The 19,651-nt window shown below is 40.2% G+C and overlaps 1 protein-coding gene across 4 annotated transcripts in view; it reads right to left on the bottom strand.

The window, feature by feature from the left end:
* Nucleotides 1-1,500: 1,500 nt before the first annotated feature.
* kazna (kazrin, periplakin interacting protein a) overlaps nt 1,501-19,651 on the bottom strand; it is a 121,811-nt gene continuing 103,660 nt past the window's right edge. For 2 of the 4 annotated variants that reach the window (XM_088290643.1, XM_088290647.1), the window contains 13 exons: nt 17,831-17,967; nt 17,060-17,230; nt 16,240-16,323; nt 14,819-15,008; nt 13,905-14,041; nt 11,657-11,780; nt 6,279-6,487; nt 5,107-5,225; nt 3,796-4,027; nt 3,604-3,705; nt 3,300-3,466; nt 3,057-3,198; nt 1,501-2,114 (listed from right to left, as the gene is read on the bottom strand). In XM_088290643.1, the coding sequence (XP_088146769.1) occupies nt 1,956-2,114; nt 3,057-3,198; nt 3,300-3,466; nt 3,604-3,705; nt 3,796-4,027; nt 5,107-5,225; nt 6,279-6,487; nt 11,657-11,780; nt 13,905-14,041; nt 14,819-15,008; nt 16,240-16,323; nt 17,060-17,230; nt 17,831-17,967 (1,973 nt within the window). In that variant the 3' untranslated portion in view covers nt 1,501-1,955. The remainder of the gene's footprint in view (nt 2,115-3,056; nt 3,199-3,299; nt 3,467-3,603; nt 3,706-3,795; nt 4,028-5,106; nt 5,226-6,278; nt 6,488-11,656; nt 11,781-13,904; nt 14,042-14,818; nt 15,009-16,239; nt 16,324-17,059; nt 17,231-17,830; nt 17,968-19,651) is intronic. The other 2 variants (XM_088290644.1, XM_088290646.1) reach the window with 2 other exon arrangements.

Below are 19,651 nucleotides of genomic sequence, written 5' to 3'. Positions count from 1 at the left end.
ACAGTCAATGATCTAAATGAGAGGTATTATGCATTTTCCAATTTCAAGTTGAAAACATTCTGCACAGAAACAAAACAAAATACCTGAATTCATTAAGAAATAAAATATGTCAGCCTCAAATACAGCCACTGCATAAGTGGTTTGGGGATTGGTTGTGGGGGTGACTTGTTATGGGAAGGGTTGCTGAGATGGGGCATCTTACTTGAATTTTTTTTACTTACCTTTACTAAATTATTTCATCTAATTATGCATTGTTGCCTGTACTGTTCAATATATTGTCTGCTTTCCTGTAATTTCTGTGCATGCGAGACCACAGCTGGAAATGAGTTTGCAGAGCTTAGCTCCGGTGCAAAGCATATTTTCTTGCTGATTGATGAAATTTGCACATGGTTCCCACCACAATAACAAATATTTCTAAGTGTAAAAAGCTGAACTGCTGCGTAATATTGCTCAATGAAAACAGTGTTACCCAGGCACAGAGTTTGTAACCTGGGCTTTTAATGTGAGCCAGGCTGCCACACATGACAGTATTTTCCTGGACTGCGGCTCAGTTTTGAAATCAGCAAATATAGTGTGTCTTTGCTTCTTGAATTTCTACATCACTGCCTCTTACAAATTTGTTAATAATATACACGTCTAATAATTTGCATAGTGGATCGGAAGTTAATAATCGTCGACAGTGTGTGGATCATCTAATTGGATACATTGAAGGATCATTTGTAGTTATTTTTATTCTCTATTTAATAAATGATTTAATAATTAATCAGTCATCTAATCTGAGTACTGCTCTAATTGACTGAATGCGGGTTTGCACCAGTATGAAAGCGAGTGAGCAGCCATTGTTTAAGCGTTGCCTAGCAACGTGTTACGCCAAATCTTGGGCTTTATTATTTCTACAGATAATACAAGACCAGTTATGCCTCACTTACCTTGAAGAAGGAACTTAGTATTTGATTTAAACAATCACAAAGTGTGATTACTTACATTCAGCAGCTTGAAACAACACCGTCTTTTTAGACTTCACTTGACAGAAGCACTTTTGTTTTTCTAAAATATAAAATGAAGGCATTGCGTTTTCACCTGACATTTAACTGGTCATATATTGCCACTCATGAATAGTTTTTGTCATGCTAAATCAACCGTACGCATAATATTTGACCTATATACTCAGTATAGTAATGTTGCTGTGGTGCAAACAACGTTTCCATGTGCTGTATTTTATATATAACGGTAATGCTGTCCCATCACCTGTCAAAAGAATAAAGAGAAAAACACAAAATTGTGGAGCTGCTTATGTCAAAGACCTCATTTGAAATAATTTAATATCCTGCCATTGTCATATTTATTTTACTGTCCTTCTGAGACCTTCTATTTAGGAGGCTGCATCATTCTTGTTTAGCGTCACGTTTCCCACCTGGGTCAAGCCTTTTCTTCCTGTTGGCGCTCACGTAACAGCTCACATTATTTGATACAAAAGAAAATACCATTATTTTTCAGAGACAGCTTGTATTGATTTTGAATCCACACACATGTTTGTCAACTGTGTGTGTGCAAAAGTAAAATGAGAAACAAACAATATACTCAACATTTTGTGTTAATTAAAACTTGCTACATTGACGGCATCACACATCAGAGCTGCAAAGACGTATGAATGATAATTATTTTACATTTATGCATATAATAAACATTTGTCATTTTACAATAAGACTTCTTTTTGTGATCAAGTACCATGTGGAATACAAATTTATCATACAAATCCTGTTAATCTAGACAAACAACAAATATAAAAATAATCAGTATAGCTTCAGTCCTCCGTCTATTGATTCTGTTAAAAAAGGTCACATATTCAAGGTGATGCAATTTTCATTTTAAACTTGAACGAAGAAGTAAGTGCAGTCTGTCATCAAACGGTTTCTCTTCATACTTAATAGCTGTGTAGTAGCACTCTGATAACCTCACACATTGGTCACCCCGATGTTGGCGTAAGCCCGGACAGGGCTCCCTTGTGTCCTGGGAGGCGTTTGCTCTCTGACCTCACGAGGTAGCGACCCATAGTTGTTGTGGTAGCTCAAGTCCCGTCCATTGCGAGCCTTTGGGCTGAATCCTGTTGGTGGCTGCAACAAAAAAAAAAAAATGCTATTTACAGGGTCGGTCACCTCAATTACCTCGCAAATTCTCTTAGGCTTGTTCAGGGGAAGACAAAACTGTTATATGATTGGAAAATAGTGGATAATTTAGAGCTCACCAACCTTTTTCAAACTGATCAACTTCTTGAGTAAAGATTAATGCAAAGGGCAATCAGATTGATCCAAACTTGAAATATTAAATTACTTTTAATAATTGTAATATATAATTTATTAATAATAATTATTTAAATTTATGTGTAGTCACTGATTATGATTTCAACAGATAAATATCATATGCAACATTATTCCGATAAACCTCTGCCAATGTTCATATTTTCAAATGATCTCCAACCGTCCTAGAAAATCACAATGTCCCATCACTGGTAACCTATTTTTAGAACAGGCCCACGGGTCACTTGTGTGGCTACTTCGGGTGCACGGGTATCACGTTGGTGACCCGTGGGTCAATTGTTCCTTCTCTCATGCAGTGGAAGAGAGAGCATTTCATTGTTCTGCCTGTCAATATAAGTTGGTGGCATAGATTGATGAACAAAGATACATTATATGTAGGAAATAAATACTTTTTGGGGCCAATGACGTGGATTTAGATAATTTCCTACCATGTTATAAAAAGAAGACCCCTGCTTTCTGCAAAACAAGCAAATTGCCATGCACCATAAGGGACCATCCTACGCGTCAAAACATCCGATTGAAACTTTGGCTTCATCTTCGCTCTTTTGAATGTTGTCACATCAAAGCATTTCTGAAAGAATGAGAGAGGCTGCTTTTCAATGTTTTTTTTTTTTTTTTAAATCTACTTGGATAAAGCAATAATGAAGACCAAATAGAAAAAGGTCTGTTAATATTAGGGCATATTCTCCCAGCCTGAGTTGGTGTTGAAAAGATGAGGGAGGCCATGGCTATCCCCACCTTGACAGCCCTTCTCCTCAGTGAGCCCTCATCATCCGTGTGTCGACTGGCAGAGCCGGGCGACCTGCTTGGGGAGTTTTGGCGAAGGGGAGTTGGCGGTGTCCCCAAAACCAAACGTTCAAAGTCTTGCTTGGCATCCGCCCTGCAAAGTTCAAGTTGTATTTGAACTTCTCGTGCTTAAGAATACGTAAGTCTTGATAGGACAGATATGGGAGTGAGTGCTAAAACGAAAGTTGGGTTTACCGGGCCGCGCCAATCAGATTTGTCAGCTCTTCTTCAAGGTGTCTGCGAACCATGTGCTTGCTGCTGGGAATTCCCATTGCGGAGGCCAAGGTGTCGCTGGAAAAACTGGGTTCCAGCACCATGACAGCTCCGTGGATGCCGCTGCTAACGACACCTTCTGCAAACTCCTGCGCAGAAGGACGGAAGAAGGCTTTAGTGGTTGAATGTTATGCATGATTTATTCAAACACAGCTATTTAGTAGTTCAAATTTGGATATAAAAAGAAGCGAGGTCAGTGTGAAACTGCTCATTCCTTTATCCTCACCTTGAGGTCAATGTCTTTAAGCCATTTAATGACGCGATGAGAGGTCCAAACCAAAGGGTCCGTGTTCTGGTGCTCACTCTGAACCCGGCGGGCCTGCAGTGCCTGGCGAGTATTTCAACAAGCACTTTTCACTCAAGTGAGATTCTCTCAGACTTTAGGCGCCAAGGGTGTGCCTCGTGTGTTGCCACTTACATCCTTGTCAAAATTTAGCGAGTGCAGCAGCTCGATGCCCAGTAGCAAGCTGACCTGGTGGAACTTTTTGGAGATGTTGAGATGGCGTTCGAGGTCACGACGGGTCAGGGAGTGGAGCATGCGTCCATCCACTAAGTGGGTGTGAAATGCCTGCGAGTACTGTGGCAAGCCCATGTCGCTTAGCCAGGCCTTGGCCACCCAGTGGTGGTCCATGTCTGCAGCTTTGGACAACCTGCACAGAGGCAATGTCGGTCACGGCCGCGGACAGCTACCTCAGCCGTTTGTTTACCTTGTAGACTCATGTTTGCGAAACGGGTGTTCTGTATGGGAGTGGGCAGACATGTTTGCATTCGGAGTGTATGTAGACACTCGCATTGCGTGTACATCTGAAGGGACAGATAGATGGTCACATTACGTGTGTGTGGACAGATAAATATAGTAATTAATCCTCCACCCCCACAATAAGCCAAATATATGGAAATATATATTAATATTCTTATTTTTTAGGTCTTTAAACACGTTTATAATCATGCAAACACATTCATACAATTCTAATTATATTGGCAGAGAGCAAGAGTAATGGCTATATCACAAAAATATTGCACAAACAGTATAACAGTGTGATGACGTCTGTGGTGACAGTACACACATCCCACAGACATCTTGAAAATATTATCAATAATCACGCCCAAAGATGTATGTTATAAAATGAAGATAGTGGACAGGAATTTTCATTATGTATGTTCAGCGACTGACATTGAGGCTCCATCATGTGTGAATGTGAATGACAGATTTTTACATGTCTGTCATGATTCTGTTCAAATATCTTGACTGGGAAGATGTTTTTACATTTAAGAATTGCTGAAGAGATGCGTTAATTACAGGTACCTCTCGACAGATGTTTGCAATATTTGATTAGACATGAGGATGGTTATACCGCAGATAGATTTTTGCATTATATGAATGGGCGGCCAGATGCTTACATTCTTTCTATATGTGACTGGACATACAGATGTTTTCATAATGTGATTAAACAGATGATGTGCTTATAATGAGCGCAATGCTAAACCACTCATCAAAAAAAAAGAACATGATGTAGTAAATTCAATTCCCACACAGTAGTGCTTAGAACGTTAGGGTGAATGGTTGCCAGTTTCTCTAATTGGAAATTAATGCATTAGCATTAAGACATCAATATTGTGGTATTAAAAGTAGCGTAACCTGCCAGACCAGTACCAACACCAAAGCCAACATTCAGATGGAACGCTCGCCGTGCTATGCAATTTAATGCAAAGTTTGCGCCTTCCTCACCCTCTTCCATCCTCAGCCTCTCTGTAGTCTTCAATGGCCAGACGCAGTTTACGACGATGCATCAAACTGGTCACGCCCAAACCGAGTTCCAGGTCTTCATCGGTTAGTCCCAATAACACCTACAATACAAACATGTCAACCCAACCCTGCTCCTGGTGACCACATGTACATAACAAAAGCAGTGATTTGTCATCATGTTGGAAACTTTTCACCTCAAAGTATGTGCATACAGGCTTGCCAGATCAATACATTTAACTACCGAAAAGCTTCAGTGAGAAAGGGAGGAGTAATAGATTTGATTTTTCTCATTATTTCATGCAACCCCATTTTACAACTTGCGGACCTCCAGGGTCCAGGGATCAATTTATCAATCATGAGACTCTACATATTCACGATTCAGTATTTGTGAATTTGCATATTTGCAGGTTTATTTATTTTTGAAACCCATTCTCTTTTATTTGTTGAAAAACTTATCTATCCACTGTTTTTCAGCACTGTCTAGTGGCGAGGAATAATATTGCTGTGATGAAAGGAGTTTCATTTAGACCAACCTACGGTCCTGCTTGCATTCGATGTCTCCCTCCTCCAACACATCTGATTCAAACGATCAGCTCATCAGCAATCTCTTCTCAGATATGTTGGAGGAGGAGGGTGGCACGGTGGCCCGACTGGTTAGCACGATAGCCTCACAATGCGGAGGTCGTGGGTTTGATTCTGGCTCCGGCCTACCTGTGTGGAGTTTGCATGTTCTCTCCGTGCCTGCATGGCTTTCCTCTCACGTTCCAAAAACATGCATGGTAGGTTGATTGAACACTCTAAATTGCCCCTAGGTATGAGTGAGTGTGCAGCTGGTTGTTCGTCTCTGAGTGCCCTGCAATTGGCTGGCAACCAGTTCAGGGTGTCCCCCATCTACTGCCCGAAGATAGCTGGGATAGGCTCCAGCACCCCCGCGACCCTAGTGAGGAGCGGAACAGATAATGGATGGATGCATGTTGGAGGAGGGAGACATCCAAAACAGCAGCCCTCATAGACCGTAGTTGCCCACTCCTGATTTAGACATAAGTAGTGCTCTATAGGCAATTACGAGCTATTTTAGGGGGTGTCAACTGCCCATAGATTTTCACTATTTGTGGCAGGTCTCAGTCCCTATCCCCCATCAATGGATATCTTACCTTGCCACTCTTGACATTCTCTGAGCAGGTGCGTATGTACATGGGCATCGCCATGACAACCTCCAGCCAGGCCTGCACGGTGCCCGCCCTCCACTGGGACATGGGGGTGCTCCTGGCCAGCTCCACCTGCTGCAGGCGGTCCAGCTGCTCCTCTGGGCCATCCGGCAAGCAGAGGCTGATGCGGGTGGGGCTGGCGAGGCTGTCCGAGTCTGGGTGAGTGGGTGAATGAGGGGAGGGGGGGTGGGGGAAGGACATGTGGGTGTTGGGGTTGGCAGTGTGAGTGAGGGCAAAGGTGGCATCGTGGCCCTAGTGAGTAGTGACATCACACAAGGTTTCTCAAGAGCAGAGGTGGGCAAATTTGGGTGCTCAGGAGAAACATTGGATAAGTAATGAGTGCAAATATTCAAAAGGCATTAAAATATGTTTGTAAAATTGCTTTATAACATTATTTTCATTCTACAATTGTATTAAAAAATCTTAATTATAATTAATCAAGTCTAGATAGAATAAAATGCTTTAGTTTATATGTAAAATGACTATTATACGGATATTTAAAATTGTCTATAATCAATCAATTAGATCATTACTTAAGATAAATGGGGAAAAAAAGAATAAATACATACTCAATGACCAATTTAGAATCTAAACGAATACAACAAATATTACAGTACTCGTACCCTTGATAATGCTCATTGGGCCAGATTAAAGAATGGAGCAGGCCTTTAGTGGCTCGGGGGCCATCCCTGCCCAAGAAGTTAGGACTTGATTGATAGAACAAAATCAAGTAGTAATAATACAGATTCTATTATTAATAATAACAAGATAAAAAAAAATGAAAATTAAGGCACAAGGATTTTTTAAAAATCAAATCAATTAAGAATCTGGTAATAACTTTCCTTTACAATACAGGATATTATTAATATATTAGCCCTGTTTTGAGAGCTCTTTGAAATGCTAGGAAGTAAAATTTTTTAAACCCACAATTGGTCGCTGTACTGTATTGTAGTTTGACTTTCTCTTTTCCTGCTTTACAAAGGCTTACAAAAAGCACTGCAGTTGAACCTTTTGGCATTGTTACGATGCAGGCGTTTCAACAGTAGGTGGCAATGTGGAGCCAATATTTGTCCAACAGGCAAGAACTACAAACCTGGGCATGATCATGAAGCATGAGCAACCCAGTGCAAAATTATTTTGGCCATTCTTTTTAAACAGATATGCACTTCATCCTGTCTGACTATAAAGTGTTTTGTTACCTAAGATAAGGTACTGATGAAATCATTGTCTGTTGGAAAGCATTTCCAGGTTTGCTTCCTGTGGGGTACAACCGTACATTTTGACATACTGCATGCCAGAAAAGGGTAAAAATAGATCGATCCCAGAAGATCATCCATCATGTATTGCATTTACTTGGCCCAAGTTAAGAGAGGAATTTCAACTGAAACATAATATTGAAAACATAATAAACATTAACTTAACTAATGTCAATAAGCTTGATGAGTTTTAACTAATGGCCTGGTCATAATCAGTCTTCAGGATGCCAGAATTGTTTTAACAACCACTGTTAAAAGGAAAAGGAAACGAAAAAACTGTTCAATTTCAAGTATGCCTGACTCAAGGTCACAAACATTATTTGAACTTTCTACTTGTTCTTTCGTATCGTTTCCCACATAGTGCATCAGGAACGTATCCGCAGTGATACAGTTGTCCACATTTGGTTTTACAGGCTTTACCCAAAATTAATTTAATTCTTAACACAACACCCCAAAATGCCAACATGAATGAAGCTTGAAAGGTGCTGCAATGGGAAATTGGCTAAACTGCCCCAAGATAGGTGTGACAATTTTGAGGCAACATTTTCAAAAATAATTGAGGTTGCAATTGCTGCCAAATGCCAATCGAGAAAGTATTGAACAAAGGCTGTGAATACGCATGTATGAGTTATTATTTAAATTTTTTTTAAATGAACGCAAAAACCTATCTTCCAAAATACAAACAAACATTGTCATTATGGGGAGTTGATTCTGAGGGGAAAAATAATCAAATGCATTTTGAAGCAAGACTGTGAACATCTACAATGTGAAAAAAGGGAAACACAGTGATTACATCCCAGCAGAGTGCTACTTCGTAAACTACACTAAAAAAAGTGTGTTTTTTTTTTAAGCTAACTCATTACAGATGAAAATGATATTTTGCTACAGTTGTTAAGAAAGAGTAAAAAAATGACCACCAATTCTACATGTACTGTGCTGAACGTAGCTATATCCCCAAATTTTTGTTCACGTTACCATTTCTTACCCATGTACAAGCTTGGAAATGGATCCAACCAAAACTGTGACCCCTCTTCAGCAAACATAATCGTGAGGATTGTGAAATTGCGTTCTGTGGAAAACTTTGAAAAGCTCTTTTTTAGTGTGTTAGAGCAGTGATTCTCAACTGGCGGGTCGTGAACAGGTAATAAAAATAAATAAATAAATACAGAGGTTCACGGTTTTGGGACAGCACCATATGGGGATTCCGTTTAATACATATTAGGTATGTATTATGCAAATATTTACAGAAATTCCGACCTTATACTTACTTGTTATAAAGTGAAAATGCAGTGAACTGTTTCACGCGTCCTAGATCACACTTGCCTTTAATTTGGGAAATAATAATATTTTGACCGTCAGGAACATTATCACTTGAGGAGTAAAGGTAAATGCCTTTGTATTTGCTTGGTCTACTATAACGAGCTCCAAACTTCATGTAAGATCGTTCCTGAAAAGAATAGACTGGTGACAGGCAATATTCAGATTTAATTCTAGTATATTCTCATTTGTACATGCGGTTAGTCTTATTTATCCTCAGTTTTTAATAAAGTGCTTCTTTGTCTTTATTGCCATCATGTGGAAAGGTGAAGCTCCTGATGAATAGGGGTGTTTGATTGTACTAATTGTACTAGCAGGAAATACATTTGTTGATTTATGGATCAAAAAGACAAGAGCACAGCAAATTGCAAAAAGTACGAAAATATTGAAGATTGTCAAATTAAGTCCACCTGGAAAGGCATTTTAGATCAATGCAGAAATTATACCCGAAAGCCCAGTATCACTAAACTTTTGATAATAGTGTGTTTTCGATTTTACATTTCCTTTACTGCTTTTGTCTCGCGACTTTGCAATAATGGCAAAATGCGGGTCCCAGGGTGACAACAGTTGAGAACCACTGTGGTTAGTGCAAACGAGTTACAATACATCACGTGTTTCCAGCATGGTGTCCTTTCCCTCTCAATGTCATCTCCGATTGCAACGGCAAAATAGTGCGCTCGCGTTTGGAGGGAGAGGAAAGGAGGCCATTTGAAAGCAACCCCCAACACATGCACATACAAGGCACACAGGATTAGCGCCATGACAAATGAACACACACAAATATTAACACACAGGGAAAGAGAGGACAGCCACATGAATATTCAACATGATTCATTTTTATTTTAAAATAATCTTACTTATCTTATTTAGATCTTATGTCTCCCCCTTGTTTCTTTTTCTTTAGTTTAACCATGCCTTTTTTAAAATGTCACACATACACATCTCACGACTTCACAATTAAAGTCCGCTCCGCTTAAACGCTGTCATTTTTAAATAAAATTCTTCAATAATATTAGTTGACTCTATTGTTGTCCCATTTACAACAGGTAAAACATCTGAGAGCAAAAAAACCCAAAATCAAATCAAATAAAAAGCACAGAGACAGGCTCGAAAACTTGAGAATGACCTCTTGGGAATCTTCTGAAAGTTGGTAAGAGAACAAAATGAAAAGCTAAATGTTTCATGAAATAGACAATTTGAAGTGCTAATGCATACAATCCAATTCCTAATTGCTTTTAAATCTTAAGTTTCATAGGGTGGGCTTTGTGTTGAATGTAACGTGTGCAGTCAGTAGAGTTGTAGGGGAAAGTGAGGTTAGATTAACATCAGGAGAAGAGATTTCCTGGGGGCGAGGCAGTGCAGACTCCAGCTCTATCCAGCAAAAGCACACAAATAACAACAGAAAATTTTAATCCGAGTTGGATTTATGTATTTTGACGCAGATTCCAAACATGCCTTTATTAGTTTTTTTTAAGGTTTTTGAGATATTTTCTTAAAATGTCCTTTTCTGATAAATCTGTTCCAAAAAGTCTTGCCGAAAACCGAATTGTCTGTAAATTTAAGCATTATTTTCCATTAATGAAAATAATTTAAATCTAGTTTATTTGTTTGAGACACCTACAAATATTATCACAATTTAATAAAGAACAACTACAGTTTAAAACACTGAAAAAAATACCTAATGAATATAAATAACTAATGACATGGATAAATGAACATTAATCATCACTGTTTGATTGTGTGAAACAATTTCGGTGGGATAAAAAAAAATAATCGAGACTCAAATTGTATGAAAAGGTTTGCACTCTAATTTTTAGCAGCAACATATTGCATACTCACTATTTTTTTGTAATCCTTCTAAAAATGGTTGCCTTTACTTTCCATTAATGTTTTATTAGTCACTGTCTGAGTCGAATGTTGTGATGAACCCTTGCTACTTGGGCAGTTGCGGATGACAAGTTCCCGACCATTTGACAACTGGAGTGTGGCGGCAGTAACTGACCTCTCTTTTCTCAAAGCAGGCAGTTGTTAGTTTCATTTTACGGACAGTGGAGTCAGAGTCGCATGCGTTGCGGGACAGCAGCTACAGTATGAGCATGCATGTCACAATACGGCACGTACAAATGCTTCTATCTGAACAGATAGAAATCACGTTTCCCACAATTCCTGCTGGGCCTCGTGTTGCTAGGGAACAAAGTGTCTTGAGTGGAGGATTCATTCCGCTAAAAGAGGCGCTTGCGCAGTTTTTCTGACTGTAGACAGAATGGGATGGATTTGAGGGGTCTGCATATCGCCCACAAGGAAAACTGTTCTCATCATGGTAGTGTGGAAGGACGGGGAATGAACCAAGCAGGACGGTAAACGTGGTCGGGGCACTTCAAAGGTAGTCAGGGTTACATATCAAAAATAAGGAAAGGCATTCGGGATGAGGAGACATTTACACACTCACACACACGCAAAGTGCACATCAACTGTTGTTATTGACGCGTACAGCAGTCCTTCAAGTTTGCAGCTGAGTGGAAATCAAAATAGAGAATTGAAACTAATATCCAACATGTTGCGCTCTATTTACAGAAATGTACATACATACAGGTGCAATTTGCTCGGTCACACTCGCACACCTTCATACATGCTCTCGCATGTCGCGCACACAATAAACACAACGCCGTCCACTGAGCATTTCCACAGTGGCCCTGTGTGGCCTTTACCAGTCTGCGTCCTCCTCTATGTAATAATCGGGAGTTGCAGTACCATCAAACAGACCCGGATCCAGGGACTTGCGCTGCTTTCCTCGGGCGAAGACTCGCGACAAAGAGCCCAGGCCCATCTTCTCCTTCTTCTTCTTACATTTGGCCACCTCAAGATCTTCTAGAGACTGAAGGACAAACAAAAGGAGGAGTGAAGAAAGAGGCTGGTGAGAAATAGAAGCAAGAAATGTGGCGACATTTGTCATGTTGCCACGCAAGCACAGACAATGGCAGCAAAAAGCCTCTTTGCAAGCTCAACAGCTTGACTCAATTTGATACAACAAGCATGCATTGGGGCAGCGGCTACTCGAGTGCACTTCTTCTAATCTTTATTGAGCCAGGGCACACAGCGGAAAAGCCATTTTGCCGCTTGCAGTCGACTGAAAACGACATCACGTGTTGGGGGCTCAGACAACAACCAATCACGGCTCACAAAATGTTAACAAGCTGAGCCCTGATTGGTCGTTGTCTGAGCCTTCAACGCGTCATGCCATTTTCATGTGACAGCCAGCAGGGTTAATTTTGTTAATGAAAACTAGGAAAAAAAACATTTTCGTCAAGGTACATTTTTCATCGGATGAAAACTAGACTAGATGAGGCTAAAACATCCATTAATAACATTAACTGGGACTAAATCAGTTGGCATTTTAGTGGAATAATAAAGATAAAGATAAAGATGTCCTTTAATAGTCCCACAATGGGGAAATTTGGGGAAATTTGAAAATAATAAAGACGAGACGGAAATGTAGTTCATTAAATAAATCCATGACTTGTCTGGCGCAAAGATGCGACAAAAATGAATATATAATATATATTTTTTCTCGCGCAAATCACGGCAAAATAATGGTAGATAGGCAAAATAACTGTAGTTTGCATGGGGCCTGGGAGTAAGAGAAGACGCTATATGATGAACTATGTGGACGAACATGAAAATATTTAATATTATCTGTTGACAAAAGCAACGTAAAAAGGTAAAAAAAAACAACTGAAACTGGACTAAAATGTTGGTCGTTTTTGTTGTCTAAAACTAGACTACAATTGTTTTCTTGGACGAAAACAAATACAAAAATGCTAAATTTTTAGTTAACTAAAACTTGACAATCTAAATGGGATTGGCTTGACGAAATGTGATAAATAGAACAAGCATGATTGAAACTAAACTAAAATGGAGACTAAATTCATAAATGGCTGATAAATTAACAAAACCCGTTTTTGAAGGGATTCTTGCGTGAAAAACGAATGAAACTAAACATGAACTTTTTACTGCTGAGAATGTGAAAATGAGTAAAGTATCCCTTTAACTATAGCAGAGAGAAAATTGATCAAAAAGTGCAAGTGCAAGTAACAAAAAGATCATGTAAATGCAAATAGAATTTGGATGACAGCTTCCGAGGGATCTGCCAATGCAACGCACCGCTGCTCACATCAGAGGTAAGCTTCAAGCCGAAAAGGTTTGCCTCGCAAAGCCCGCAGCGGTCGATAAGTTGAAATAAGAAATTGGAAGACAGCAATGTTGTTGAATCCATTGGTGCATGTCATCCGTGGTGTTTGCTAAATAACATCGGCGACCAAGTACGAAGGAGTAGACCAGACTAAAGGGAGAAGACTTATGTTTTGTTTTTGTGGTTGATTTTTAAGAACACATTTAAGTGTCAAATGACATTTTGCTAGGTGTTGATTGCTTAAAAGCTCAACAAACAATGCACAATGTCCAAATTGTCATCTTTGATACGATAAATCAGCGTGTCTAATTGGCATCATTATCTTCGCCGATACCAATGTGTGAGCATATAATAAGTGCTGTCAAAGTAAAGCATTAACTAGGGAAATTAATTTCAATTTTATAAAGCGTTAAAAAGAGTGAACTCAGTTGACTCAGTTAAGTCGCAGGACCAGCCAACCTATGGAAAAAAGTTAAAGTCCAGAAAATATGGTGGTGTTTTAGCCCCGAGAAATACAAGTTGTGTTTTTTACAGTATTCTTTTTTTGGAGCCAGTTTTGATTGGAATTTTAGGCTAATTTCCAAATCATTGCGAGAAACTGCAAAAATCACGCACATTAAACTCAAATGCAAGACGCACTAAGAAACAAATGCAGAATAACGGGGCAGCTGAAATTAATTCTCGGCAAAGCGGACAAAGTTTATTAAAGAGGAGACTGAGGGCAGCAAGTAAATGGACGGGTGACGCAAGGTGGCGATTGTGGCCAACTTCGCAGGGTGGCAGTTTGCAATATTGGCGGCCATCTCTTACATTGCAGAGTGAGTGAGTCCGATGACGTGGAGAGTTGATGTCACTAGGTGTGGACGACCTGTCTCCCTCCATAGCCGAGGCGTCGGAGATGGTGGAGGGCTGACGCGAGTGGCATGGGCTCAACCGCACAGCAGCCACTAAATGGGATGAGAGTCGGAAGGGGGAGAGCTTGATTTTTTATTTTATGTATTTTTTTTTTTTCTTTTTACAGGAGTGCTTTGGCAGTAAATGCGACAAATTGACAAAATGGTATTCTTGTGACATTCTTTACCGTCCTATGTAGATATCCAGAAATACCAAATCAAAAGGCCCAAATGACATGTAATCATGTGCAGTTGCCAAGCAACAGTGAGTGAGCGTGTTCCAGTCAGACTGGTATGTACACACCGAGTGTGATGTTACGGCCATTTCCTTTTTTTCTGCCTTTCTCTGGACTCAGTTTGCGTTAACCCACCACTTGCACGACATGTGCCAATTTTAAGATAAAAGCCTGAAAAGGTATTGATGTCGAGCTATTATTTGGTAGGCTTTTATTTTGAAGTTGCTTGACTTGTCTTCCTGACGGTGCACACCAAATAATAATCAGCAGAAAAATATTCTTGGAGCTTTTTCAAGGTAGTCAAATTAGTTGAGCACTCATTTGAGCCCTGTTGTTTTCCCTTTATCAATCCCTTGGACAAATCAATAAGAAATAATAACATGTTATTTCTACAACAGAGCTACAACAGTTGGAAATCGCACAGGGATTGATTCTGACAATTTGTGTTTCTTGTGTCGCCAAGACAACTGCAAGGTGCAAGATAAGGTATGTAGGTAAGCCCGCTGCTTCATCCCAAAAGCGCATGGAATGGCACGCTCACAAGAACACAAGGCGCAATCGGGGGCATGCGGCCGGTCAACGAGGCTACTTCTACCTTGTCTGTCGGTGGGATGGCCCGTGTGCACGTAGAGGGTCTGCTGACTCTGTCGGATGGCAGCAGTGAGAGGAAGGTCAGCCTGCATCACCCACTCCTGGTTGTTGCCGTTGACAACCGTCTCTGTTGGCATTGCCAGGGAGTGACGTTTAGGCACGTCCTTGGTAAGGGTAGCTAGTGATTGTTTGGCCTTAGGAGAAGTGAAAAGAGACAAATAAAATTTAGGCGTATTTACGATGTGGTTATTGACCATATGTATATTCTCCAATGGAACTTTAAACATTAGGGTCTGCTCAAGGTAGTGTTCACTTGATCTATTTAAAAGTGCAGTAGAAAAAAAAAAATCTTACAGTTGCACCACCATTTCAGTAGTGGCTATTGTGTGTGCATTTGTGCTGTTTCACCAGAGATTCGTGAAGGAGAGGGACAGAGCCCTGAGCGAGTGGCGAAACACTGCCAGTGCTGTTATTGATGCATCAGCCACCCTCCATAATTATAACTGATTAGAGAAATAGTTTCAACAGTAAATATACCTCAAACTACGATCCCCAAACCCCATCAAAATCATTTAAAACTTATCTGACACGTCCCTTAAAAATTAATGGATTACAGATCATTTGATTTTGTAAAAAAAAAAAACAAAAAGATCGGCTATGCTAGGATAATGGCGTGCATGTCGCTTCTTGCAACACGTTAAAAAAATGAATATTCAAAAAATTGCTTTGCTTAAGCAATTTTGCTTTTGCTTGATTACAACTAATTTATATTAGTTAGGAATTTTCTTCAGAAACCAGTCAAACATTGCAACTGGACTCCGGGAAAAAGCACATCAGATATAAAGTAAGAAGTGAAAGTGAAGTGAGTTTTTCTGTTAAGCAGTGTGACTATGTCTTGGTGCTCAGGTTTTTTACCAACATCATGATCCTGTCACTACTTTTTAACACGGCCCATAAAAAGATGTTGGAACTTTTGAATATTGATTTTCCTCAATGTTTTTTCATGTTTAAGCACATGAGGTAAATTCTGCCTAAAATGTATTAATTTTCCCCCATGCAAAGCAGGAGTTTGAGAAACAACACCACCACCATCAGATCCCTTGCAAGCACCACTTCATTACACCGGTCAAACAATCATCACTCAACACGGCTGACATGCAGAACAAAACGGAATCACAACCCGTCATTAGTGGTCACAGTACGGACGTCTTCTGTCGGAATTAGAGCTAAACCGCATTCCGTTCAATCACACGGAGAATCCTTGGGATCACTGCTGGTCAAATGACCGGGTTCGATTGGGGTGAGCTGGGGATTAGTCAAACACGTATCCACGACAACAATTAGGGGATCTTTGCAAGGATCAAGTGGGGGTTAAGCCAAGTTCAAGTTCAAGTCAAAGCTGAACCGGCCAGGGGTCCATCTTACCGCCATAACCCTCGGGGAGAAGTCCCTGTCCCCGAGCCGCTCAAACACCCGGAAGTCCATGCTTTGATTGACACAGTTACTGATCTGAAGGGGGATGGAGACATGAGGGAGTGCCATACTGCACATTCAAATGACTTCTTTTGTACAGAAATGTTTTGGTCACGAGGTGATCTTTTGTTAATCGTGTTTATTTTTAAGCAAGATAACACAAAGAATACAAAACTGAATTTTATGAAACTTTTTCAAGGCATTAATGAAAGGAATTGGTGTAAGAATTGATTAGTTAAAATAATTAGCACAAATAATTTGTGTCAACTTAATTGCTAATCTTTGAAGCTTTTGCGGCTAAATGGATTCTTCTACTTGGTTGCAAATCACAGGAGCTGTTAATTCCGCCCCAACTAGTTTCAGGCAGAAACATGACATCAGCTCGACTATTTGTTACGTAGCATTTATTTCAGTCTTCAAAATGGTTGTCATATATTTTTGCTATGTAGTGCTTGGGAGAACCTGCCATGAAAATGAGAAAAGACAACCGGGCACCCTGGAGAGAGTTAAATGCACTCTTCTTAGTGCGGCTCCAAATGAAGGTAGGATTGAGGAATTGTTGCAAAGAGCATATTATTTTATTTAAGAATCAAATTTGCACTGACCATCTAGTGTCACGTCATCGTTCGAGAACCAGGAAACCTCCTGTTAACTGATAAAAGGTGATGGCTACAGTCACAAATACGGAGTACTGCACTGTCGTGTTTGCCATTCCTGTTTTGAGTTTGTTTTCTTCTTCCATGTCCCTTCCCTCTTCTATCTCCCATCTCACCATGGCCAGCTCAGCCTCCAGCTCCTTGATGCGGTTTTCCTTGAGGTCCAACTGTGTGCGTAGCATTCCCGTGTGCTCGGTGGCTTCCTTAGTCTGCCGCCGCAGGTCCCACTTCTCTCTCTCCAGCATGTCTTTCTCTTTGGCGAGAGCCTTCACCGCATCCTCGCTCTCCTGGTGGACAAAAAGAGCCTGAAGTTGGCGTGCACATCGCAAAATGCAATGGCAAATGCAAATATTATGATACAGTACAGATATGGCGACTAGGAACTGCAAGCAGTATAACATTACAACTAGGAAGTGACCCACAGCTTCTGTGCCGGTCACGGTACATTATTGCACCATGAGAGATGGTCGGGCGTGCGACATCCAATTTCATTTAATTAGTCTGAAAATTATTTCTTTACAACAAATCTTTGGTCATCCGTGTATCTTCATGACAGTGATGAATGGTGCCAGGCAGAACAATTAAATGCTCTTCCACTAGAGGACAGAAGATACAATTCACCTGTGTATCTATCTGTTGCCATTCATACACAAAAATAACGTCAACTAAAAAGGCCCACAGTTCATAGTTTGGGTGTGAGCAAAAAAACAAAATATTTTAAGTGAAATATCATCTTAAAATATGGCTCAATAAAGGTTGGGAAACAATGGTTGAACGTAGTCTTGTGGGTTTAAAAAAAAAAAAAAAAAAAAAAATTCCACTCAATGGGCATCCTACCAACATCGCAATGAACAGGAAAAAAAAAATGCTGACAGATAATCTTGTACTTTTCTGTGCTGGTCGTAGTTGCGAATGAAATCACGGAGCTGCTCCTCTCGGCTCTCCAGTGTGGAATAAAGTTGCTGCATCTGATTCACCAGATCTGCCTTCTCCGCCTTAAGACGCTTACGGTCGGACTTCATGGCTGATGGAAAGGAAATGGAGAGAGAGAGCATCGGTTAGCACTATGTTGTGTGCGAGCACAGGAGCATTGGTTTGTGACAAAACATTTGTTGGAGCAATATTTAGACCAGAGGTCGGCATGATAGACATGTCGACCACAGAATCTCCGGGGGGTGAATTTTCAAAGATTACGGTGGGGCAAGACAATTTTGGAAGGTAATGCTTGCAGTTACCACCTGCAAGGAACATGCCGATAATTTTTGGGGAGTAGAGAAACACATTCAAAAAGGCATTTTATTAACCCAAGAATAATAACGACACTTTTTAAAATAGCCTTTGAACTGCTGTATCTTTTGAATGAATGAAGTATTAATAATAAGTGCAGTATAAATGGTTAAAGCTGTCACAAAATGTCAACCATTTTGACCTCAAATGTGGACACGGTATTGAAACTGATTAAATCCTGCACTTTAATCATTTTGCTTTATTTGACTGCGGGGAGCTGCCTGGTATCTCACCGAGTGGCACATTGCTGCACGATGTGCAGGGTAGCAATTTTAATCTTCTAACATGGCTAATATTGATTCAACACTTCTTGCTCGCTTGTTTACACGTGCATGTGTGTTTGTGTGTGTGAGTGAAACCATTCGCATGTATAGGCTGCTTTCAAGCATTTGCAGAAGTGAGGAAATAACATTTTAGACGCATAACAGCTTCATGCTAAGAAGGTGATGGATGATTCACACGGGCAATAATCTCCGCCATCTTGACATTGTCTCATTGTCATATTTTGGACCACGCATGATGATAAATAACATTCTTCAACGTGTTTATTCACCCAGTCTTTACATTTCTCAAAGACAACATTGACTCGTTTTCTCCCTCTGCTCTCATCCACTACCCGTTGCCGCAAGGTTTTAATTTTCCCAGACAGTTGCCGACAGCTTTGTATTCACTCTTTGTACATCCATCTTTGTCTTTATCACTTGGCTATTATTTGCGTACAGACTCCCCGCGTGACTGTTGGGTACGTTAACGGATCATACCTGTTTCCCTCTCGATACACCTTTCTTTGTTTACCTCGTTTGTGTTCCGTGCCAGCTGTGTATCTGCAAATGAACTTTTTCACAGCTCCACTTTCACAAGTCGCATCCGGGGAGGCTGCTCAGGGAGCTTGAATATTGCACAAGGACAACATCTTTCACGTTCTCACTAGATAAAAACGCAGATGATTAATGTTTCGAGGGCTACTTGAAAAATAATATGACCTTTCTTGTGCTTTCAATTTTGACGTAACCATATTCAGGGTTTAGTGCAGCGACTCATCCTTTTCTATCTCCCACTTTCCTCTACATCTTCAACTCTAACTCCTGTTATCTACAAGTTTTCTCATAGCACATCTAAAAATGTACTTTTCGGTCATTCTGTTTGCCGCCATCATATTTTTGAACATCCTCATACTCATCCGATTTGCACATGTACAAATCATGCTTTCAGTCTGTGCTGAGCTCATTTCTGATTATTCCAGTGGCCTCCCTTTTATTCACACACGTACTCTGGCTTGCTGCAACTGACCTTCTTCTCTCATCTCAATGGTGCAAACCTCAATATGACTCAAGCCGAAAAACATATTATATATGCCATGTTTGAACTGTTTCGTCAAGTCTTGCTATTCAATAGAATACGGTACATCAGCGCAATTTTAA

This window comes from Idiotropiscis lumnitzeri, chromosome 3 (genome assembly GCF_059441095.1).
Source record: "Idiotropiscis lumnitzeri isolate Australia: NSW breed Sydney's pygmy pipehorse chromosome 3, RoL_Ilum_1.0, whole genome shotgun sequence".
Lineage (NCBI taxonomy): Eukaryota > Metazoa > Chordata > Actinopteri > Syngnathiformes > Syngnathidae > Idiotropiscis > Idiotropiscis lumnitzeri.
This window is presented reverse-complemented; position numbering and strand designations above follow the sequence as displayed.